This window comes from Rhinolophus ferrumequinum, chromosome 9 (genome assembly GCF_004115265.2).
Source record: "Rhinolophus ferrumequinum isolate MPI-CBG mRhiFer1 chromosome 9, mRhiFer1_v1.p, whole genome shotgun sequence".
Taxonomy (NCBI): Eukaryota; Metazoa; Chordata; class Mammalia; order Chiroptera; family Rhinolophidae; genus Rhinolophus; species Rhinolophus ferrumequinum.
The window spans coordinates 63,690,894-63,717,155 of record NC_046292.1 but is presented as its reverse complement, the minus strand read 5'-3'; the positions used below and the strand labels follow the sequence as shown (position 1 = coordinate 63,717,155).

The following is a 26,262-nucleotide window of genomic DNA, read 5'->3' as shown; positions in this document are numbered from 1 at the left end:
TACATACACACACACATACACACACTGGGCGCCAAAAGAATGTATACACATTTTAAGAGATGTTATCTATGTATTACTTTTCAAAGTTGAATTGAATCACATTAACAATGTGTAGTATGACGTTCGCTCAAAAGATGGCGTTAATCAAATGACTGCTAGCATCACCATGCATCAGGCAGGACAGTCAAAGAAAATGGCAGAAGCCCGGTTGTCGTTCGTGGAGCGCAAGATCATTTTGAAGTGATGTTTGAAATTCGAGAACGTTGTGGAAGTACAACAACAATGGAGACGTGCATATGCAACAGAACCTCCAACACGCCTAACAATTGCATGCATTTGTGATAAGTTTAAGACACATGGCACTTTGTGTGATGAGCACAAGGGAAGGTCCGGGAGGCCTCGCTCAGCAGCACGTCCTGCTGCTTCTGCTGTGGTGCTGGAACAGTTTACATGCTCGCCACAGAAGTCTACCAAACAATGTGCGCTGTAATCAGAAGTGTCTGGACACTGATGGTAACCACTTAGAGCACCTCTTGTAACTGCAGAAGTCAAACATGACTTGTATTCATCTTTTGTTATCGGTATATAATGAGTGTTACAATTTTAATACAGTTTTCCCTTGCTTAAAATGTGTATACATTTGTTTTTGGCACTGTGTGTGTGTGTGTGTGTGTGTGTGTGTGTGACATCATCTTTATTCATTCAACTATTGTCGGACATCTAGGTGGCTTCCATATCTTGGCTATTACTAGCAATGTTGCAATGAACATAGGGGTGCATATGTCATTTTGAATTAGTGTTTTTGTTTTCTTTGAATAAACATCCAGAAATTGAATTGTTGGATCATATGGCAGCTCTATTTTTAATTTTTTGAGGAACCTCCTATTGTTTTCCATGTGGTTGCACCGATCTGCAATCCCACCAACAGTACATGAGGGCTCCCTTTTCTCCACATCCTTGCCAACACTTGTTGTTTATTGATTTATATATGACAGCCATTCTGACAGGAGTGAGGTGGTATCTCATTGTAGTTTTTATTTGCATTTCTCTGATGATTAGTGATGTTCAGCATCTTTTCATATGTCTGTTGGGCATCTTATGTCCTCTTTGGAGAAATGTCTATTCAGGTCCTCTGCCCATTTTTTAATTGCATTGTTTGTTTTTTTGGTGTTAAGTTGTATGAGTTCCTCATATATTTTGGATGTTAACATACACATATTTATATGTGTTTACGTATGTGTATAAGTATAGGTATGTGTATATAAATATATTGGATATAGAATTTGTGAGTATCTCCTCCCATTTTGTAGGTTGTTTTTTCCTTTTGTTGATGGTTTCCTTCACTGTACAAAAACGTTTTAGTTTGATGCAGTCCCATTTGTATATTTTTTCTTTTGTTGCCAGAGGAGATGTATCCAAAAAGTGCTAAGAACAATGTCAAAGAGTTTACTGCGTATGTTTTCTTTTAGGAGTTTTATAGTTTCAGGTGTGTGGGGTTACTTTGGATTGGTTACAGAAGGTATCTATCTCTATGAAAGGGATATTAAAAGCTAGGGTCACAGAATCATATTCTAAGGTTTGAGAGCAGTCAAAAGACGATAAATCGATCATTTGTTGTAAGCGCACCAAAGTTTTTGGTAATTTCCAGCTAAGAAAATATGATGATCTGTAGTTTATATGTACTGGGGACTGTCAACAAGCTTGGCAGCATATGGCAAAGAAGAAAAAAATCAAAAGTACTAATTCACAAAAACTTCCAGTTATTCATTTTTGGAATTCTGGGGTGATTGCGTTAGGAAATGTTTTATAGGAGAGCTGAGGAAAATGGTGTCCTGATTTGGTTAGTTGTCAGCATATAAAATTTTATGGTTACATGAAGTTTTAAGTAGAAAACCATTTCATTTTCATTATCACTGAAAAACTCTAAAGTGTGCGTTGCTGGTGAGAGTAGTAACAATGAACATAAGCAAATCCTTGAGGCTTTTCTTTTGAACACTAATTTTGATTTTTCAGAGCTGTAGATATCAAAGAAAGGTAGAATACATTAAGTAGAATGTGTGCTCCAAATTCTATTTGCGTACAAAATTTGTAAACAAAGACAGAATTTGTAAACTAGCATTTAAAAGTCTATTTATTACAGAAAATGTAGAAATAGAAAAAGACTGGAATTTAAAAAAATGACCCATAATTCCACTATTTTTAATTTTACACTTTGAGATTTTTTTCTTTTTCCTTATCTTTTAAAAATTGTCAAGACATATACATACTTATATGTGTTTATATATGTATATAAATATATATGTGTATACACACATATAATTATTTTTAATTAAAATAATGGCATATGCTTTTTCTCATATTACCACAGCTTCATGGTAAATATGATTTTCAATGGGTGCATAATATTCTACCCTGTGGGAATCTCTTTCACCAATTCTCTGTATGAATTTTCTTTGCTCTTATTGTCTGTTTCTCTCAAAAAATAGGATTTAAGACCGAGAGGTAGGGAGCTGCTTGGTGGATGTTCCGGTTAATCATGGTTTTTCTGTGGTTTCTCAACTTTGTAAGACAAAACTACTTCTCAATCTGAGGACAATTTTTTTTTTAAATATGTCTAAAAATGTGCCATTTTGGTTTTGATGGGGGAAAGCTGAATTTGAAGATTTTTGAAGGAAAGTTCATTGAGGTTTTAGGGTATCATACAATTACAAATTCAACCAAATTGGTGAACCAAGACTACAATGTTAAGAACTCTTCAAAAGGAAATTAGGAAAATTAAAATATTTTTGGTAGTATAATGATTCCAACATCTTTCTGACATATTATCTTGCTATTGCTGATGAGTTAATCAAGGATAATATTTTAAATTAGAAATGTGTTTCTCTTAGCTATCTAGAACATACAGCAAAATAAAATACATTATTTTTCATTAGTTAAAGGACACATAATAATTGCATTATTAAAATTTCTCATGTGATTCTTAGATTGTTAGTCTTGAATTTTTATATATTTTCAACACTATTGAAAGCTGAATTTTCTTCTTAGATATTTAAATTAAATTTCACTAGGTTAATATCTTCTATTCAACTCTCATATGCTACTAGTAGTATTAGAACTACAGTCTGTTCCCAGGGCAGTTTGATAATATGTATCAGAAACCTTTAAGTAAATTTATGTCCTTTACTTCATCAAATTAAAATCTATGGGTTAATCTTAAGGAAATAATTGGCCAAGTATGTAAAGATTAATGTACAAGAATGTAGCCTCTTTATAAAAGCAAAATATTGGAAACAACCTAAATTTTAGGGGTTAGTTAAGTAAAGTGGTACATTTATTCACATGCTGGAATATTATGGAGATATTAAAATTATTACATATATCTATATGTTTAATTTGGGAAAATTATCATAATATATTATAGATATATTGGCCTATTGCATGGAGCTATCTGATATTAGCAATTCAATATTGGTGAATGTCTTCAAAAGATAGTAATTTTTATTTTGTCATTATTAAAATTGAGTCCTTCTTCCTTGTAATTGAAAGGCACTAGAACCATTTGTCTCTTGAGACCACTCCCAGTTTATTTGTTTTAAGCATGTAGAGTGATATTCTTATGCTTCTATTTGCTATGGCAGAGAGACATGTGTCTAATTCATTTAAAAGTATTATCATACCATTAAAATATGAATTAAAAAGAGGACACTCTGAGATATATTTCTCTTTTGTACTACTTCAAATTGATATCTGATCTGCTTAATCTGATTCTGAATGTGGTATTGGATTGCAAAATTTATAAGAACCTTAAACCTGGGGATTTCTTTTAAGCTTTCGCTGTTAGAACCAACTCATTTCCTCCAGTGGACTGCTCAGTGACTGGGCCTCCTGGATATCCAGCGGATATATTGCAGCATTGTGAGGGAGCCCATGGTTATCGTCCCTAGAAGCCTGAATTCCTCGCCTTCAGCCACAGTCTCCTTTGATTGGAACTTTCCTGGCTATGGCCAGACCTGTGAGGCAGAACCCCTTACCTTCCCACCAAGCATAGATGGATGGGCACTCTTAGAGCCCCTGCCTAGCCCTTCCTTGGCCAGAATCCCTCATCCCTTGGATCTCTTGGGGGTCCAAGAGATCTTGTCCTGAGATTAGTGTCTTCTCTGTTTGTCTGCTTGATTCCCCAATTTGGGGTTTACTTTCAGACATGTGTTATGAGAACTTGCCCTCACGTGGCAGATATGTTCCCATATCCTTGGCCATCTGCCCAAACTCCAGCTCTCAGTCTTGACCATGGAGGCCCACCCTTCAACACCTGCTGTGTTGAAGAGAGCCCAGGAAAGGAAACTGACATGAAGTGATTGAGTTGGAAAATCCAGTCAACACATTCACATTAGTACCATTTGGATTAGGAGAATAAGGAAGCAGTGAACAGAAAGGTAAGGAAGGAATATGGAGACCAGTCTCCAGCCCTGCACTACATGCTTAACAAGTGAGTGTCGTCACTGTAGCTTGAAACCAAAAGATGGCCAAAGGAGCATCGGGAGTAGAATCACAGTGTGGAAAAATGATCTGTTGGGTAAATCATTTGGTCATGTGAAAAGAAATTCAACACCCATTATCTTGGCAAGAATGTGCCTGGCATTGCCAACCTGTTTTGATTAATGAGCAGGACCCATAAATAAGAAATGAGCTGGAAACCACCAGGAGAAAGCGTTCATGTGCTGTACTGTAATCGTTGCCAACGCAGAGTGAATATTGCGGGGCTCCCGATATTTAACTATTGTTACCTCCATGACTCATTCATTCATTCAGCCAACATTCAGCAAATACCTGTCGTGAGGCAGCCAGGGCAAATGGGTCCTGGGGTTATAATGGTGAACAAAATAGACACATACCCTCCCTCAGCGAGCTTGTAGATAGCCTGGGAAACAGACATCAATTATTGATATGAGATAAATGCTGTGACAGGAGGTCACGGGCTGGGGTCCTGGAGTAAGGGACCTTTACTAAAATCTGAAGGATTGACAGGAGTTGGCCGACAAGGGGTTTAGCAGTGGAGGTGCAGGTAGTGTGGTGGTTTAGTGATTGATTTTGCAAAGAGTGATATTTGTTTCTTCTTCAAATTTCTTTCTAGGATGTTCAGTTCTTCTCCACAATGAATGAGTGTCATTATGATAAGCAGATGGACTTTTTTTATAATAGGAGCAACACTGATACTGCCGATGACTGGACAGGAGCGACGCTTGTGATTGTTTTGTGTGTTGGAACATTTTTCTGCCTGTTTATATTTTTTTCTAATTCTCTGGTCATCGCAGCAGTGATCAAAAACAGAAAGTTTCATTTCCCCTTCTACTACCTGTTGGCTAACCTGGCAGCTGCAGATTTCTTTGCTGGAATCGCCTATGTATACCTGATGTTTAACACTGGCCCTGTTTCAAAAACTTTGACTGTCAACCGCTGGTTTCTCCGCCAGGGGCTTCTGGACACTAGTTTGACTGCCTCCCTGACCAATTTGCTGGTTATTGCTGTGGAGAGGCACATGTCAATCATGAAGATGCGGGTCCACAGCAACCTGACCAAAAAGAGGGTGATACTCCTCATTTTGTTCGTCTGGGCCATTGCGATCTTTATGGGGGCAGTCCCCACGCTGGGCTGGAATTGCCTCTGTGACATCTCTGCCTGCTCTTCCTTGGCCCCCATTTACAGCAGGAGTTACCTCATTTTCTGGACTGTATCCAACCTCGTGGCCTTCTTCATCATGGTTGTGGTGTACCTGCGGATCTACATGTACGTCAAGAGGAAAACCAACGTCTTGTCTCCACATACAAGTGGGTCCATCAGCCGCCGAAAGACGCCCATGAAGCTAATGAAGACGGTGATGACTGTCTTAGGTAAGAGGAACCGGGTGAGCCATTATTCCCATTCATTCAGCAAATACTTATTGAGCACCTACTGTATACAAGGCACTTACTAGGTTGTAGGAATGCGCCAGTGAACAAAAACAGACATAAATCCCCACCTGCCTGGAGTTTATGCTCTAGTAGGGAAAGACAAAATAAGTATTCTAATGGGGAGAAACAAAATAATTTTATAATACATTTTATTACTGTAAGATTTATAAACTAAGAGGTTGGTGAGTCTTATTGGGAAAAATAAAGCAGGGAAGGGAGAAAAGGAGTGCTAAACAGATATAGTTTGCAATTTTCAAAAGTGTTGTGACACCTTCCTTTAGAAGACGACTTTTGCGCAGAGATGTGAAGGTGGTGAGGGAGTGAAGCCAGTGTCTGAGGAAGCGTGTTCCAGGCTGGAGACGCAGTAAGCATAGGGGCTCTGAACAGAAGGAGGCCCATGTGGCTGGAGTGGAGGGAGCAAGGGGAGCGGACGGGGAGATGAGGGCAGAGAACTAAGGGGGTAGGATGGGGCGATCAGATTATATAGGGCTGTGCGGGTATCGTAAGGACATTGGCTTTTCTGGGTGAGATGAGAAGCCATTGGAAGGTTCTGAATAAGGGAGTGACATGATCTGACTTCCATTTTAGTGACATCTCTCTGGCTGCTGTTTGGAGAAAATACTGTAGTGGGGCAAGGGCAAAAGCAAGAGAATTGGTTACGAGAATATTTTACTACTCAGGAGAGATGATAGTGACGAGGACCAGAGGGCAGTTTGTTGAGGTGTCACTGGATTCTGGACCTTTCTTAAAGGATTTGCTTACTGGTAAGGAGGAGGAGAAGGTGGGGAGTGTCCTTTACAGAGATGGGGAAGACAGAAGAGGAGGAGATTCGGGGGGAAGGTCAGGGCTTTAGTTTTGGACAAGCTAAGTTTAGGATCCTATTTGCCATCCCAGTAGAGTTACTGAGAAGGGAGTTGGATGTATGAATCAGGAGTTCAGGATTTAGGTCCAGGCTGGAGATCTATATTTGAGCATCACTGGGGTAAGAAATGGTATTTTAAACCACACTAGAGGATGAGCTCGCCGTGGAGGAGAGAAGACAACCAAGGAATGAGCCTGCAGCACTCCAGTGTGAGGAGGGGGGAAGGCAGGAGGTAACAAGTAAAGGATCCCCAGAAGTAGCCAGGACCCCTGGATATGGTGGCCTAGAAGCCAAGAGAGAGAAGCCGTTGAAGGAAAGTGAGTATCAGCTTTGGTAATCCTCCTGAGAGGTGGAGTCAGGCAACCTTACTGGGTTTAGCAGAGTGGTAGTTTTTTGGTGACTTTGAGAAGACCAGATTTAGTGTGGCCAACAGCACCATCAGAATAAAGTGAGGAAAGAAAAGGAAGAGAGGACAGCGAGTCTGAGCAGCTCTGAGGAGTTGGCTTTGCCCTGTGAGCCGTGTACCAAGAAGACACATTGGGTGTGAAGAATTTTCCCTGAGTTCTGTTTTCACTATTGTAGGTATCCTGTTGTCCCCCAATTCCAGTTCTGGGTTACAGGTAGAATTTGTGATGAGTGGGCAGACAAGAACTTTTGTGGTTTCACAGGCCTTGTGTTTTCCATTGCAGGCCTTTCCTCCCCCTGTGTGGTGGCTACAGCAATGGGGACTGTTATTGAGAGACATAGGGGTAGTTTTCCTGTCAAGTCCCAGGGAAGGAATTATAAAATGAATTCTTGGGGAACAATTCATATTAAAAGATGCAGGGAATATATGATATGGTATGGGAACCATCATCATGTCTCTAGGTCCTGAAATTGCTGGTAAGATTTAGAGGTCAGCAGACACACAGCATGATTGTTAAAATAATTTCAAACTCAAGGTTTATTTTAGTTAACAAATACATATATTGTATTTAGTGTGTGTCAAGCATTGTCCAGAGTAACTTATATATGTGTGTGTGTGTATGTGTGTGTGTGTACATATATATATATATATATATATATATATGTATATATATGTATATATATATGCTTATTTAATCCCCATGGCAACCCTGTGAGGTTAGTACTACTATTACCCTATTTACCAGAGGAAGAAACTGAGCAGAGAGTTTAAGCTGTTTGCTCAGGTCACTCAGTTACTCAGCTACGACTGGTGGAACCAAGACTGACCAGTTGGCCTTGGTTGTCCACATGTTGAACCCCACACTCTGCAGCTAGTTTTGATTTGTTTGGACTTTTTACTGGTCTCCTCTTTGTTCTATGTTCTGCTTTGACCACCTCCTTCCTCTTTGAATGCCTTCACAAGAACATGGACAAGAATAAGAAAAGGAAGGGGTCACACTAATCAGTTTTTTCCACTCTTGATCTAAAGAGGATACTTTTGGTAGAAAATAAAGTATGGTATTTATTGGTAGTGTCAATGAACTTGACTACTCTTCTTGTTTAACTTGCAAACATAATTGTTTGCTTAGCTATGTGTCTTGAGAAATTACCTGTCTGATTAGGGAGAAAACTTTTTTTTTTTTTTAGCATATTATATAACATATACAGCGTGAGATAAAGAAGGCTTCTGTAATCCTAGGTGGAGAGAATAGGCCTCTTTGAGAGATAGTCATGGTCACTCGCTTCAGTTTCGTATGTAACTTTGTCTGGAACATACGGAAGGGTTTAAAACAAAGGAGCCGTGTGGTTTTGGTCAGTGTGGTATTGGATAACGGAAAAACTGGAATAAACAGTGAAATTGCCAAGTAGGATAAGAGAAGTCGTGGCCTTGAGATGGAACAACATCAGGGAGTTGGTTAATGACAGGAAGACAGTTTGGTGTTGAGAATTTGGGGAAGTTCCTCCGTGGTGAGACAGAGGGATCTGGTGGAAGACAGGAAGTTTGGGCACAGGGGAAATGAAACTGAAGAGCTAGGTGGTCTGAGGTTGTTAGACTTCTAGTTTCCGATTTCTTTGGATAACAGAAGGTTTGGGTTTTAGCCCAAACTCTATCATTTTCTACAAGGGTGACTTGAACCACATTAGCTCACCTTTTCTTGGTTAAACTTTCTCTTCTGAGGTGGACTAAAAATATTCTTTAAATTCTTTCAAAGTTATAAAATTCAGTGGTCCTATTATAACAATAAGTAACCAAAGCCAACACAGAGTTCTGTGGATTGATTGGTATGAAAGCAGAGCGTCTCCTTCCATGAAAGCATCTACCATAGTATCTCCTTAGGGAGGAAGCCCCTCAGTTGCTCTGAAGCATGTCAGAATTCAGTTGCCTAAGACAAGTGTCTCCTATATGTGATAGTATATCAGAAAAATCAACAGTGCTGGCATCTACCATCATTGTTGTCACTGGTTCTGAGTATATGGAAATAAATAGCTTAATACCTATTTCTGTAATGATTTCCTGATTTAAATATCTTCATGATAAAATGCTAAACCTTTCTATTTATTCCTTGATATGTATGTTGTTGGAAACGTTAATTTAAGATTAAAGGTTCTTATAAACACACCTTCTTTTAAATATTAGAAAGTCAATCAATAAATATATATTAACTGTTGGTTAAACAGCATCTAAGAGATAAAAGGTTGCATGAATTCAGTGAGCTTAATCACATTCCAGGGAAGGAAGAAAGGATGGACAGAGGCTAGAGAGCTTGAGATGTGATCTGAAAAGATGGGTGGGATTTGCATGGCTAGGAGGGGAAAACAGTCTAAATAGGAGAAATAGTATAATCAAAAGTGTGCTGGTAAAAACATCTGAAGTTTTTGCAGTACCACAAGGAAGGTCCTACAGAGCACAGATGCATGTGGTGGTACAAAGGGAAATAGTCCAACTGTGAGCCAGAAAAGTTTAGTTGGCCATCGTCTTTGGAAGAGAGAGGTAGACCAGATGACCCTTTCCAGCTTTAGGATTTTGTTTGAACACAAAAGTATGTGGAGCTGGATGGGGAGCAGAATCTTTCCTTGTTGAGAGAGGTGGTGGTAGTGATGGTGGTGGTGTGAATTTTAAATCTGTGCATGATTGGAAAGGCATCTAGTCATTGTGTTCCCATTTCAGTAGCCCTGAGGCAGAATACTTGCTCACTTCTGGGTTATGATGTGTGATGAGCCTTTTACGTGAAAGAAGTTGTTTATTGAATGTTCTCATCGAAAAGACATTGGAGACATATAATCCTACTTTCCACAGAGCACCAAGTTCCTGCTTAAGAGAGAGCCCTGTATTTTGAAAGTGTGCTTGTCAACATGTCTAATCAAGTGCAACCACCAAACACACAAGAAACTCCACATGGAAACCTCTCATTTATTGTCCAACAACACACCATGTAAACTGTGCACCCACAGATGTTTTGTTTCCTAGGAAATGGGCTGGACTTCCTTCTATTTTGCAATGGCTTGAAATGCAAAAGAAAAGAAAGGTTGAAGGGATTTGTGAACCACGCTTTTGAAATCTTCTGTGAACCTTCCTGAGTCGTAGGGTGTTTTTCAAGCTGCAGGTTGTGACCCACTAGCAAGCAATGAAATCAATTATGAGATCGTAACTTGACACTTGTTTTAATGACAAAATAGAAAAGAAGAAAAAATATCTGAGTGCACTGAATGTAGTAGGTATAAGTATTGTTTTAAGCATTGTTTTATAATGTGTGTGTGTGTGTGTGTGTGTGTGTTTACTAAATTATGGTATAAAATGCATTTCTTTCTGTGGATTATGGTCAACAACGTTTGAAAAGCCATGGTCTTAGGGTCAAAGTTTCTTTCTTGGCCAGTAAGAACTGAACTCTTTTCAAATACGAGAAACATTATAATTAAGGGACTTTGAAAAGGTTTGTGGCAATTGAAACAAGGAGCTGAATGCTCCCGTTTCTTTCCTCCACCTCTCCACTTAGATCAATGCTAAATCTTCCTGGCCTTCTCCAGGGAGAGAGGAAGGAAGCAGGGTGGTAGTGGTAAGAGGAAAAATAATACCTTGAGTTCTCATGCTAGGAAATAGGTGAAAATTAAGTACTCTAATGAGCCTTGCTAGAATACTACTAATAGTCAGTCATACCTGTAATTTCTGCAACACTAGGTCTTTTTTATTGTTTTAATATATTGTTTTCATTCAGTCTCATAGAACGCCTGCAAGGTAAGTGGGGAAGATACTATTCTATTTTCCTGCCACTCCCCTAGATGTACCCTGTACTCAGCTATAATTAATTATTTACAGTTCTTCATTTTGCATCCATAAGCCTTTGCACTTGCTGGAATACCTTTCCTCTCGTCTGCCTGGGAAACTCCCATTCATCTTGTAAGTCTCAACTCAAGGGCCTATCGTCTTGCCCTACGTAGGTAAACCCAATACTACCTCCTTTGGGTCACCTCTACCCTGTCTATACCTCAATCAACACTTAATTGTTCTCATGACTTTATTTCGAACTAGAATGTGTACTCTTTGAGATTAGGGACTGTACCTTATCTCTCTTTGCACATCTAACATGTAGCACGCTGTCTGGAACACACTTGTTGATATTATAATAAATGAGGAAATCAAGGTTTAGGGAAGTTAAATGGGTTTTTCAAAGCTGGAACTACACGTAGGACCCAAGTTCCCTCACATCCAGCCTGACCTTTGGCAGGCATTGGCTGGGACGTGCCTGTGAGGTCACAATGGCTGGGGAATGAGTGGGTATCCCATTTTATAATACGGGAGGCTGAGGTCTCAGAAGGGTAAGTGACAGTGCTAGCTTGAGAAGAGGAAAACAAATGAACAGTTTTTGAGTGCCTATGTGAGGAGGTCCACGTGTTACATGCTCTTAGGATTATATTTCACTTCGTCCTCATAACAACTCTCTGAAGATCTGTTTTATAGATGGGGAAACTCAGGTTGACGTAAGCATCTTGAGCATAGACCCATGCTGGTAAAAATAATAAGAGTTAACATTCATTGTGTGCTATACGTGGTTCTGAGCACTTTACATGTTTCATGTCAACCTTCATGACAACCCTGTGAGGGAGGTGCTGGTACTATTACCAGATGAAGAACCTGAGGCCCAAAGGGCTTCAGTGTCTTGCCCATGATTAGAAGCAGAGCTGAGATGAGAGTCCAAGCAGATTGGTTCCAGGATCCTACTTTTCAAGGTTAATAGCAGCATCTTGTAAGCGATGGGGCTAGAACAGCATCGACTCTAATAATGAGGTTTATAACCTATATCTCTCTTGATTTCTAGTTAAGTTCATTTCTGTAAAGTCACTGGATCCCTCAATGATTAGCTCACTCTTGACTGATTTTAAAGATTTTGCAGCATAGTAGTAACAGTCATGACGACATCTCCTGGGAAAGGACAGCTTCACACTCTTCAAACTTTATGTTCATTAAAGTAAATGGCAGGAACAGAGGCTTTGGAGTAGGGAGAGAACCAGATTTAAATGCTGGCCTTGCTGCTTCTAAGTTGTGTGACCCTGAGCAATTTACCTAATCTCTCTGTGACTTAGTTTCTCCATCTGTAAGACGTACCTCTGGCCTGGCAAGGTTTTGAGGATACAATGAGAGAATGCACATAAAGTTCCTAGCTCAGTGCTCGGCACATAGTAAGTGCCAAGCAACTTACACAGAAAGTACTAAGGAGAGTAGCAGCTCTTGTTAGGCTTTCGTTTGACTTTGAAGAGCCTTGCTCTGTATTCAAGAAGAGGGCCCATTTTTCCCCAGTAATGTCACAGGTATCGTAGAGACAGGGACTAGAGGCTACCGTTGATGCCATCGTGAGGGCAGGTTTTGTAGTGTGGACAAGTAGCCAGCATGAAGCTAACTGGGTGTTTCGCAGAGGCTGTCTGAAAAGCTGGCAAATGGCACCAGCTTGGTTCCTGGGGACCCAGGCCAATCTGAACACGAGGTTACCACAGAACTGAAAAGCTCTGTGCTTGCATTGCTGGTCCCTATACACTGCCACCTCCCCAGCCCCAGTGAAATTCTGTTAATGATTCTTGTGTCTGACAGATGAGCTTTGCATTAATAATTCATTTCACTTTTATAACGCTTATGAATAAAACATTATACACGCGATCCTGACCGTCAAGTGTGAGCTTAATAAGAACCCTGTAACACAGCACCCACATTTTGTGTGTAGATCTGTAAGACAGTGCTCAGAAGAACCTGTTCCCATCTTACTAATGATCCTACCAGGATGCCTAGTTAGTCAAGTACTACCATGTTTCCCTGAAAATAAGACCAGGTCTTATGTTAAGGTGTGTTCCAAAAGACGCACTAGGGCTTATGTTCGGGGATGTCCTCCTGAAAACTCATGCTAGGGCTTATTTTCCGGTTAGGTCTTATTTCCGGGGAAACACGGTATTACCACCTTTACTAGGATTGGGAAATGTGCCCTTTGTCTGAAAAGAATTGGGATCAGAACCCAAGACTTTTGATATTGTTTCTGTTAATGGGTTTCATCAACAAAGTGTCCTTGCTCAATTTAAAAAGGGGGTGGGGGAGGGTTACACACACACACACACACACGCACACACACATACACACACACACACACACACACACAAACCAGGAGTTCAGAGAAGCTTATGAGAGTCCCTGGGAATTCTAAAACATTTGTTTTCAGCTTTTGTGGCCTTGTAGTGGCTTCTGCATCACAGAAGCTTGCTTTCAATGTTTGCTGCCTTGCATGCCTTAGTAATCGAATATCTGTTCAGAAAAAAGAAAAAAGTCAAAGCTTTGCCTTAAGAAATGCTGAGTGAAATGATCAGATTGTTGGCATGTAAGAGCTCTCTTGTTGCGGTGCAGTCGTATCAGAATGGCCAATTCTTTTCAGAGTCAAGCCTCCCAGGCACCAATACTTAGTACACCGAGTCCAGGGGTGTTCGTACTTTTGTCTGGAAACAGCTAATCAAAGGAACAGCTTTGTGCAGACGCTTTTCCTATGCGCTTCAGGACTTTGCCACAGGGGCCTTTGCAGAGAGAGGTATTTATTTCAGGTCAAACTGTAAATGATCGAGAGCAAAAAAATAATTGCATCCTAGTTGTTGCCCCTCAACCCCACACCTCCACAATACCGTTTGACAGACCCTTCCATTCTGAGAGGGATGGTGGTGATGGAGAAACCTCATTGTCTGATATTAGAAAGAAGACAGCTTCAAATTAAAAAAAAAAAAAAAAGTCCCGTCACTGCATCCCCCTCTATCCCACCTTTTTCAATTGTCTCCACTTCTTGACACCTCTTCCACCGTGACAGTTTTAGGAGGTCTGTCCTTCCCCTTCTGCCTCTGCTGTATGTAGCCCTTTGTTATCTCAAGTCTTGTTCTTTATTTTTTTCTTTTCTTTTCTGCTTCGCTATTGCAGATGCCTTCCTTTGCAGTCAGTACAGAAGTCATTTTTCCAAATCATTGTCCTTAGGTTTAGTATAATCACTGCTCTGCCTTCCTTCTTCCATGTCCTTCACATACCTCTTCAGTTCTGTGCATGTCAGCTCCTTTTACCCCCATGTCACACTTCCTCCTTCAGAACTTTTTTTCTTTTTAGAAATCTGAAACCCTCCTCTTCAGCTGAAACAAACAATTACTGAATATTTCCCGAGTGCAGGGTACAGAGACACTTCTCAACTTCTACCTTGTTTTCCCTTTAACGTTATTGAGAAATAATTGACAAATATAATTGTATATATTTAAAGTGTGCAACATGATGATTTGATATACCGTGTTTCCCTGAAAATAAGATCTAGCTGGACCATCAGCTTTAATACGTCTTTTGGAGCAAAAATTAATATAAGACCCGGTCTTATTTTAATGTAAGACCTGGTCTTAATATTATCTTATATTAAAATAAGACCGGGTCTTATATATAATATAAGACTGGGTATAATATAATACCGGGTATTACACTAATTTTTGCTCCAAAGGACGCATTAGAGCTGATGGGCTGGCTAGGTCTTATTTTTGGGGAAACATGGTACATTGTTGAATGATTACCAAGATCAAAATAATTAACACATCCATCACCTCACATAGTTCATTCTTTTTATCTTTTTTTCTTTTTTTTTGTGGTGATAATTCTTAGGATGTACTCTCAACCAAACTTTCAAGTAAGCAATACCATATTATTAACTATGGTCATCATGTTGGACATGAGAGCCTCAGAACTTATAACTGAAAATTTGTACCCTTTGACCTACATCTCCCCTATTTTCCCTCCCCCCACCCCTGACAGTCACCATTCTGTTTCTTTGAAATCTTTTTTTTTTCTTTCTTACTCCACGTGTAAGTGATAGTATATATTTGTCTTTCTCTGGCTTGTTTCAATTAGCAGAGAAGTTCCATTACCCAACTACATCCAACATCCGGGAAGATTTAGAGTTCCAGAACTCAGTGAGCCCTGTCTTAGGGCCTTGATTTCTGACAAAGGAGAATGTGGTTATTACCTGTCACACCTCCAGGCTAACACCTGGAATGGCAACGGTGTGCTTACCCATTGTAGAATTTTATCAAATACATGTTAACATTGTTTGTATTTTTTAAATTTTAGTTGGGGACTGCCGCATTTAGTGTGTAGCTAAAGCAAACAAGTTGGGTAGGAACAGGGAGTAAAGGGTGTTTGCTGGAATCACAGCCCGTCACAAACCTAGAGATCAACACAGAAGCTGGGATAAAGGGTAGGTGAACCGGTAGTATTGGTTGGGGGACCACAGGTGAGCAGCCCTTCCTCCTGCTCTGACAGTTGTCCTCCAGTCCAGCCACCCACTTTCCCTGCTCACCAGATTGTCATTATAGCTCTGCAGAGTGTGAGAAGAAAAGATCCCATTACCTTGAAGAATCAATATCTGTTGAGAGATTTGTCCAAGTTCACCTTGTAAATCGTTGCTAATATTGTGGCCAGACCGCTGCTCTTCCTAGTTCCTGCTGCTTCTAGTGGGTCTCCCTTCTTGCCTTGGTGAAATATACCTGTCCTTGGTTGCCTGAGGGACAGTGATACACAACAAGGGTTGTTTGTTTCCATCAAGTCGGAGAGTTTGCTACCCAACAGTGGGCCTGTTTTATCCTTTATGTTTTCAGAACAAGAAGCAATTGCTGCTTTTTATACTTACTCATCTGTCATGCAGGGTGTCATGCGGGGTCTCAGCTTCCGCTCCCCACATGAGAATGCAGGATGTGGCTAGGCCAAAAAGGAACACCCACGGAGCCATAGGTAGGGGAGTCATACCGCTATAGTCTCACTGGAGGCTGGATTCACATGATGTGTGACCTGCTGTCCGCTTTTCTGCCTGCCAACAGACCGACGACTCCGCTGCTTGCTAGCTCAGCCACCATCTTCTTGCTAGCCCCCATTTTCCCCTAGTGTAGCCACGGAAGTTATATTAGTGGCCAGTGGCTCACTGGTTACAGCTGACGGCCAACTAGTCACAGCTGATGTCCATCCAATCATAGTTGATGGCCATTTACTACCTGAGCCAGCACCTTTTCACATGAGGCCGAGAGTCGGAAAACTGCACTCCTGGCTCTGTCCCCACACTATCATAAACATTTCTTGAGTACCTACTAGGTTTTAGGCAGTATACTAACGAGAAGCTGTGGCCTCCGCCCTTCAGCGCTATGAATCTGTGCTCGCTCTAAAGTGCTGTGGTCATCCGGAGACAACCACGGTTTATGAGTTAAGTGGTTGGCTCATGTGCAGGATGGATTACCCAGAGCCAGACCTGCTCTGTGGGGCTTTATGAATGTACAACTCATAAGGAACCCTTTTTGTAGGCTTATCTGAGGAAATAGGAAACTTACAAAAAAAAAAAAAAGATAGCAAAGGAATATACACAGGGCCACGTGAGGGGATCCAGGCAAAAATGCTATGGATGATCTTTAGAGGCCTCCTTGAAGAGGTAGGATTTGAGCCAGATCTCAGTATGACAAGTGGAGAGGAGAGGACAAGGCATTGCAGATAGGAGGAAAGGTGGGGTGGGAGCCAGGCATACACACGTCTAGGGAGACCAGACCAGGGCTGGAAGTGGAAAGGCGTGAAAGTGCAGACCGATTTTTGCAATAAGGGATTTGCATAGTAATGATAATCTGGTTTGAAAGGCACCCTGAAGCCAGAGAATGGAGGCCTTGCATCCTAAGATTGTGTGGACTTTATTGTCAAACACCTACAGAGAGCAGGTAAATATCACTGGTGTGTGATTTGGACCTGGGGTGAGTATGATGCAATAGGGAGTGGGGGACACCTGTTCACTGGACAGATTCAACTTCTATCAAAACACTAAGCAGGCCAAATTAAATGGCCTACAGCTAATGGCCTCCTCTAGCAATGGAGAGCCCGGTAAGATCTTGAGGGTACTGATGGGTTGAGAGAAGGCGGGAGTTGCTAAGTGCAGAGCAGACTCTTAGAAAGATGGGAGGTGGGTTGGAGAGGAAGAGATCATGGAAGAAACTGCTGGGGTTGGCCCAGGGCTCTTTGCCGTGTAGGTGGCTCACATGCCAGAGAGAGGCAGAGCTGGCCTGTCATAGTCGGTGCTGCCGAAGGGACATCTGTCAGCAGCAGGCTGAGTCTACGTGGGGTGGGAGGGGCAGCCAGAGAGGTCCACCTCGGGCTGCAGGGGAGCAGGCTGGTGGAGCATGAGCTGACGGAAATCTGGCAGGAGGCAGAGATGGAATAAGCAGGTGGCCAAGGTCAGAGAAACCTGAAAGCTGGAATCAGGGATCCATCCTAAAAACTAAGATTCCTGAAGCCTTTGAGTTCGGCCCTTTCTCATCTCCCAGCTGACCTCACCTTCCTTGTTTCCTTCTAAGAGAAGGTATGTCATCTGGCATGAACACCCCTAATTCTCCTCCCTTCACTGGCTTAGCCAACCTGCAAAGGCCCCCATCCCTACCTTCTACTTTCTAATAGAGCCTATTCCTCCCAGCCTCGCCGGGAGCCTACGCTCTTCCTTATTTTTGCTCTCCCCTATATTTGACCATTAAAAAATACAGACCCTGACCTTACCTCCCCTTTCTAATGACTGCTTTGTCTCTCTCCTTCCTTTTGTTATCCAATTTTCTTAATATTGCAAATCGTGGAGGGCTAGCTCTGCCCCTACCATGCTGATGAAACCGCCATGGCCCTCCCAGGTGCCGAATTTAGTGATCTGGCTTGACCTGCCTGTTGCACGGCTGTCTGCTTCATGCTACAGTTTGATGGTTTCTTCCCCCTTCTATTCCTTCTCTACCCTCTTGTCTAGTCTCTACCACTTCTGTACATCACTGAAATGCCATTTGCTCCTGTCTCCTTTGGCTCCCCCAGTTCTCTTGAAATGATCATACTCATTCCTGTGGAGTGGACCCACGCCTCTATGTGAATGTCTCCCCAAAACAGTGTCTCCTTCCTCAGCCTCTCTCACAAGATCCAAATCTCTGTTTCCAGTAGCCTGTTGCACACACAGCTGGATATCCTGCAGGCACCACAACCTTCATCTTCCCCTGTAAACTTGCTCCACGTACTGTACTGGATATCTGCAGCAGAGGTCCCATCTGCCTTGCCTTCCAAACTGGAAAGCTCGGGATGGTCATCTCTCTCACCTGTATCCAGTTAGTCACCAGATCTATTTGAGTGGTGTCTCGGATCCTACCTCATCCCTTAGACAAAGCCTTGCCATTCTGTTGCTTACCGTTGTCTCTGTCAGTCTTCCCTCCTCCTACTTTTTGCTGTTCCAGGCCCTCCTCCGTAACACCAGCTGAGTCATCTTCCTAAAAAGCACAATCAACTGTCTAATCTTTTCTTGGCTCCTCTTGCATATAGATAAAGCCCGGATTCCTTAGCTGGGATCACAAAGCCCTTCTCACAGTTCTACTCCCAACCTTCTTTTCCAAACACTTCCCGTCCCACGCAGCCCATGCTTCTGTCATACCAACTGCTCACCATTCTGCAGGTGTGCAGAAAGTGCCTGATGCTCCTCTTAGCTTTTCTTAGTATGGCAAACCGCTGTCCATCTTTTAGGATCCTTCTCTGGGATATTTTCTGACTCGCGCAGGCAGCATTAATTATCCAGTGCTTCCATAGCACACTATTTACGTGCATAAAAGTATTTAGCACACTTAATTATAATTTATCCAGTAAATGCCTGTATCTCTTGCTAGACTGTGAGCTTTTGAAGGACAGGACCACGTCTGTCTTCATCTCTGCAGTGCCCGGTCCAATAGGAACTCAACAAATGTTTGTATAATGAAGTGACAAACTCATTCACTGGGTGAGTCTTAGGACAGGAGCTGAGCGGCTGCCCCAGCCTCTATCCTGCCCTGATTAAACCACAGGGATGGCCCCATGGCCACTCAGGACCCTTCTTACTAACCTGTGGTGTCATGACATGATTTGCTTCCTGGAATGCACTATGTCCTGGTTCTCACCAGTGAGTCTGAGTCAGGGGCAGTTTGAACAGGATACCAAGTAATCCTGGGACAGGAGTTGACTTGGTGAGTGACTCTAAGGCATAAACGATGTTTTTGGTAGTCTTGGGCCTAAAGGTTGAGGAATCTCCAGAGAATACCTGGTGATTATTATGTCTTAATTCCCTTCTTCATAGGTTAGCTGGTTGCTTGGGAGGCAATTATACATCAGGGCTGCTGACAGGACTGGCTACATAATTTGTGGGCCCCTTGTAAAAAAGGTGGGGGAAAAAGTGCCACTAAAGGTACTAAGATATAAAGCTTTTTCCTTTCTTCTGAGTATCTCATTTGCTCGCACCCATACTCCATCATCCCATCAGACTTCACTTACAAAAATCAAGTTCAAACATAAAATTGTTGAGGATGTCAAGATGGCCACAGCAGAGCATTAAGCCAAGCGCAGGCCCGTGAGTGCCAGCCCTGTGTGAGGGCATAGGGCACACACATGCCCACGAGGCCAGCTCTGGCTGCTGACTATTCCCTTGGCCTTAAAAGCTACTATATCCAGTGCACTTTGGGAGACTTAGGTCTCATTGAATTTGCTCCCTCAGGATTACAAGGGCCAGCCAGGTGCGTTGTCTCATGATCAGTCTCCTTGATTGCAAGAGGTCTTTTCTTAAAGGCCTCTCGTCTTCTCCAGGGCAGGTGCCTGTTTCCAGGGTGAGGCTCCTTATCGCCAGCTCGAGCACTGACAGGAGGTAGACTGAGACTGTGTGGCTGAGACAGTCCCGGGGCTCCCACTTACGGCTCATACAAACGGGACTCACCGGCGAGTCAGGGAAAGTCTGTTCCTGCTCTGCCTCTGTCTGCGTGTGCCTGGCTGGTCCAGGACAAGGCTCATGCGATACGTGGTGTCTCCAGAACAGCCCTTCTCCTGACTGGGCTCACTCCGAGAACCCCACGTATGGACCTTGTATGAAAGGTCAGGACTTTTCGTGCAACTTGAACAATTCCTCCCTTGTTTTCTTCCCCATGGTATGTTCCAAGCTCCTCATAATTGGACCTGATGTTCTGTCCAAGACTCTGGGCTCCAGGGGCATTCTCCTGAGTTTATTTCTGAGGGTTCAAACATTGGAAACATGTAGCAAAATTCGTAGGATCTGTATGGTCACTTGATTGTCCTGCTATCACTCCAGAGACATGTGGCAAACTCCTGAACTCTGTTTCAGAGTGACCTTCAGTGCACTCTGCTTGGGCGGGGGAACAACTGAGGACGCCGAGTTGGCCCGGCAGACCCGAGTCCTTCTGGGTGTGCTAACTGTATCTCTGTCCAGCTTAGAAGCTAACACTGTGTCTCTTCAGTAGCGTGGAATGGATACTCAGAAGGCCATAGAGGCAGTCCTATAAGAGGTCGATGCTAATTTATGGGGTAATAACTGGACTCTCCTCTATTTGTTCCAACTTGGAGGAAAAATATTGTTCTTCTGCTTTAAGGCAACTGGCAGTTCAGCGAGAATAGCATTGGCGTGAGCCTGGAGAATCTTAAGGCTTCCTGATTCTTCTTTGCTAGTTTCTGTATAATAAGGGATCATGTAGACCCTCCTGACTCAGGGAGTCTCTCTGAATGTGGACCCCACAGTCAATGCCAAGAACCAGCCACTGGATTCTGGACTTCTGTCATTTGGGAGGGATCGTGGCCAGCCGGGGAGCCCTGCACGGACAATCCAGTTCTTAAGTTGAGGGCTTTCTTGAATTTCTTTAAGCTCAGGAATAAGGTAATATAGGAGAGTTCTCTGCTGGAGGTGAGAGTCAGGCCTACGCCTGCCCGAGATGGAAAAGCAACGGTTGGGCTCAGCCTCAGGGGTCTCGGTGGTTGTGGAGTGCAGGGGCCGTGGCTTTCAGGATCTGGTGAAGACGGATGGGGATCTCTAAACTGAGGAGTTCTCTGGGACCTGATTCTGCAGGCCCTCTGAAGCCGCTAGGGGTAGGCTCTGGGGACCCAGGGATTTAAGGGCTTCCTCAGGAGGCTTCAGGGCCTTAGGAGAAAGCAGGCTTCTTGGATCATTTAGAGATTGGCTTAACTAGGCACTGGACGTTCAGAGAACACAGCTGAGCCAGGCTGCATGGGGCTCGTCAGCCAGATGCAGACTTGGACGAAGGAAAAGAGAGTAGACTAGGGCGTCATTCTCTTAAGATCCCTTAAAGACTCAGTTGAGCACACTGACGCATGTCCCATATTTATCAGTCAGGGGCAGTGGGCTGAGACAACGTTTCATATGGTGAGTGTGAAAGGTTAGATGCAAAGCTCACAGCACTCGTGTCTCCACAAGAGATACTGTGTTTTCCTGAAAATAAGACCTAGACAATCAGCTCTATTGTGTCTTTTGGAGCAAAAATTAATATAATAAATAAATTTATATTTATTAATATAAAATAAGGTCTTATTTTACTATAAGACTGGGTCTTTATAATATAATAATATAATATAATAATATAATATAATACAATAATATAATATAATATAATATAATACTGGGTCTTATATTAACTTTTGCTCCAAAAGATGCATTTAGAGCTGATTGTCTGGCTGGGTCTTATTTTCGGGGAACCACAGTACATTTTCTAGCATCTCTTGGCTCCTTTTGAGTTTCTTAGAGAGCACTCTGAGCATTCCCTTGCTGTGGGGAGAAAATGGCCCCCTGGGGTCCTGTGCGCTTCCTGGGTAAGCTTCTCCAACAAATCCAGACAATGAAGTAGCACGAAGTGATGGCAGGACCTGCATTTTGGATAAAGAGCTAGTAGAGGTGGGGGCTGGCCACATTCAGATGGAAGGCACTTGTTCCCTTCAATCTGCCACTGTCTGAGCTCAGCAGCAAGTGACAGGCTAGGGTGGCTGGCAGGCTGGGGCCCAGGTTATTGGAGAACACGCTACGGGGAAGGAACTGGCTGGATGTGGACAGGCTCACAAAGGCCTGTGCCTGCTGTGTAAGGCAGTGCTGAGAGGGTGCCACAGACATCAGTGTACAGTGGCAGATCCTAGGTGACAGCACAGCAGCATGAGCCCTAGAATAGTGCCACTATGGAAGGGTTGGGATCTAGGCAGGAGATCTGGAGACTACAGATGCCATTTCCTCCAACAACCAGGTGTAGGAGGCCACCTTGGGATCCGCACGAAGTCAGGGTCAGGGAAGCCTGGCTGCAGGTAATGGGAACCTGGTTACTGACCTGGGTCAGGCTGGGGTCAGGATGGGTGGATGAATCCTCTGGTGGGCCGGAAGGTCGCTGAAGGACTGACAGGAGTTGGAGAGAGTCCCAGCCTCAGCAGACCAGGAGTGCCAGGTGGGTTACCATGGAGACCTAATTAGCCAGGTGAAGATAAAGCAGAAGCCAGTATTAGAGCTAAACTGAGGCTTGGGGCTCTTTAGATTCCTCCTGATCAGAGACGGACTCTAACTGGCTCCAAGTGCTTGGTTTGGAAGGCTGCGGAAAAGAGGGCCAGACAATTCATTATAGAAACATGTTTTCTGGAGGTAGTGTGGTGCTTTGTATCAAGATCCCCTGGGCAACATTTTCAACACATGCACGAGTTCTCCCTCCCCTCTTATACACACTGACCAGTTTCTAATTCAGTGTCTGCTGGTAGAGCCCTAACATGCATATTTTGAAGAAACTACCGAGGTATTCTGAAGGCCCTCATCCTATGCACAGTCCCGTAAGAGGCAAGGTTTACTGTGATAACAGTGAGAAAAGAAAAGGAGAAAACAGATTTAAAAGACATTGAAACGATAGACACCTCAGCAAATGGAGACATATTGGGTATAAGGGGAATAGCAAAATGATGAATCCAGCTTCAGAGTTTTAAATTTGGATGACTGAAAGAACAAAGGAAAATGGTGGTTTAGAAATGGAAGAAGTGCAATGAGGTAGAGGCCCAAAGCAGAATCTCTAATTCCTAGAGAACATAAGATATCATTTCCTTTACAACCTTTGGAAAATACTTTCCCCAACCCCAATCTATAGGAGAATAAACCACAGGGTAGCCCCTCAAAAACTCTCAGCACATTGAAACTGTATACATGCTCTGATTGGACTCTATTAATAATACATTTCTTCTCTTCTGCCTGTGTATCATAAATAGACAACACATTTTTTTTGTCATTGTCTTGTTCTTTTAGTTATTAGGAATAAACTATATTTTGTTAGGTTGAAATTAGCCAGTTTGAATTTGTTTCACATCTCATTTGCTCTGACGCAAGTAATCCCATTGAGGGTAATGAAAACAATGTAATGGTGTGGTCTGAAGGAGAAAACAATATTACTCAAGCGATTAACACCAGGGGACATCTTGCTGACCTCTCCCAATGACCTACCAACTGTGCTTCCAGTATTATTGCACTCTTGAGGAAGCAGGGAATGAAATCTTGCCCAAAAAATATTTTAGAGAATGCTTCATGTGAAAAAGTCACAAAGGGGTGGGAGGGGGGGGGCAGAAAAATATAAGTAGCTATAGATGAGAGGGGAGAAGGGACTTCTAAAATTAACCGGATGACAAGGTTTACTAGTTTGGAGCAGTGTGTCTTCAATACCAGTATATCTGAATTGAGCACAGGAGCCTGTTGTTCTAGCATCTTGAAAGAAAACATTGCATGGGGTTCTGCAATATTGTGTTTTAAGAGTCTTTAATAGGACTGGGGCTTTCAAACAAGTGTCAACTAGGCATAGCATTTCTAACCTTGATTCTCTGCATTAGGTGAACTTTATATTGCATGATGTGCTGTACGTGGTTCAGCTCAAGAAATGTTTGTTGAATTGAATTATCTAAGTAAAGAATTCTTTAAGAAGAGTCTTTTACCGCTACGAAACATCTCTGGATGACACCTTCAAGGAAGAGAGAATAATTATTATTTAAGAAATAATGCCTAGGGGCAGTGTAATTGCCTACTGTTTCAGTTATATAACTGAAACATCTTTAAAATGGCTTTTTTTTTTGATATTTACAAAAATTTATGTGGGGAGCCTTGCTGACAGTCTTTTATGATCGATAAACGTAGTATCTTGAATTTGTTTATTATCTTACTCGACCCCTGGGGCTGGAAATTTGATAGAACTTCGTAATATCGGACTAAACGTTGCTTGCTTAAAGCTGAGGGAATTGGAGCCCACCTGCCTTATGCAGAAATGAGCCCTCTTATTCGAAGCCTTGGTAAGAGCAATAACTTTTAGGATTCTGGCTGCAAGGAACTGGTAGAACATGTCGTCCTGCCCACTTGTTTGTACACCTTGTTTGTATATAACGGTAGCATTGCCACAACAAGCAAACGTTTAGAAACTTCCTGATGGATAGTCTTCCTTCCCGCAACTTAGTGGAATCACTACCTTTGCTTTCTATAAGTCTCAGATTTCCTTCAAGTAAAGACATATTTGTTTTATCAAAGCCTGTATTTTTTCATCTCTTTTTTAAACATCTTGAATATTTATTTTAAAGAGGTTTTCCTAAACGATTCTAGTTTCTGGCTTTGGATGCATAAAAGCATTTAGTTGAGCGTAATTAAAACGTTAACTGGCCTTGGTGATGATGGACCAACATACTTTGCAGGGTGAGAAACATACAAGGGTTTCACTGCAGTTTTCTTTTGTAGTTCCAGGGGTGCGTGTGACTGCTCCTGACTCTATCCCGTCACTTTCATCTTGGAAGGATTCCTAGTTCACAGAGCTTGTCACCTACCTTCGCTCTGGGTGATGCATGAAATGGCATGAGGGCTGGAAGTCTGAGCATTTGATTCCAATTCTGCTATCGGAGGGAGAAATTTAATTTCTCTCCTCCCCAGTTTCCTCACTTATAAAAGTCATAACACAAATGCCTGCTAGAGTGTGTTCTTAGGAGTAAATGAAATATAATACTAACAAGAAGCTTAAACAATAACATAATGGCTTTCTTGGAATTTGCTTAGTGATTTTTAAATGTTTTCAAAACTCGTCCCATGAATTTGATTTAGCCACCCGAGAACCCTGAGCAGTAGACAGGACGAGAATGTCGATCCTCATTTTAATGGATCAGGAATAAAGCCTAGAGAGGTGACAGCATTTGTTAATCTGAACATCAAGACTAGAGCTCAATAGTAATGAAAATGGTTTTATGAATATTAAAATGCTTTGGCTCCTGAATTGAAATGCTGTTTAAAACCTTTATTAATTTTGTTGTTATGAATGTAATACCTGCTTGCTACTAAAATTTGCACATTACAGAAATGTATGATTTAGAAAATGGAAGTCCCCTTTAGTCCCTCTCTTTATAGAAATCAGAACTGCGGTTAATAGTTTGATGCTCCGTTTAGCAGGTGTTTTCCATGCAGATCATAAAAGTGTGTGTGTACTACTTAGACACACATGGTAATGATTTTTGTACAGAAATGTGTTCTTAATTGTCATAGTAGTTCTCCAGCTTGCTTTTTTCATTTGACAATACAACTTAGATATTTTTTTATATGTGTCTAATTCTGTTCAGTGACTGTATAAGAATACATTGTATTCCACGCTGAATTGTTGATATTTTATAGGCTACGTCTAATTTTTTGCCATTGCAAATAATGCTGCAGTGAGCATCCATATATATATATATATATATATATATATATATATATATATATATATTTATGGGACAATTTTTATGGACTATATTATTTGAGAATTAGTAGGTCAAGAAAATGCCTGTTTAAAATTTTTGCTAGATATATCTAAATTGTCCTCCAACAGATTATATCAATCCACACTTCCACAAACAATGCAGTGCCCTTCCTCTTTATTCTTTCCATCAATGCCAAGTTTTTATAATTCACATACCTTTAAATGAAGTATTTCTGCTTTAGCACAAGACATTTGAAAGAGTGAGAGCTATCCATCTATCAACCCCTGTCATCAAACCAAGGGCAGAAAGCATAGAGGAGTAAATTAAAGCTGGCAGGGATGTGAGCACATGTTAAGCTAGAAATTGAGATATGTGGCTTCCATTCATTCAAATGGGATTTACCGCAGGCCAGGCCCTATGTAGGCCCTGGGAATAGAGTGATA

At 42.0% G+C, this 26,262-nt stretch overlaps 1 protein-coding gene across 3 annotated transcripts in view; it reads left to right on the top strand.

Annotated features, from left to right (window-relative positions):
• Positions 1–26,262, top strand: part of LPAR3 (lysophosphatidic acid receptor 3) — a 72,912-nt gene that overhangs the window by 20,847 nt on the left and 25,803 nt on the right. For all 3 annotated transcript variants that reach the window (XM_033113275.1, XM_033113277.1, XM_033113276.1), the window contains one exon: positions 5,132–5,888. In XM_033113275.1, the coding sequence (XP_032969166.1) occupies positions 5,132–5,888 (757 nt within the window). The remainder of the gene's footprint in view (positions 1–5,131; positions 5,889–26,262) is intronic.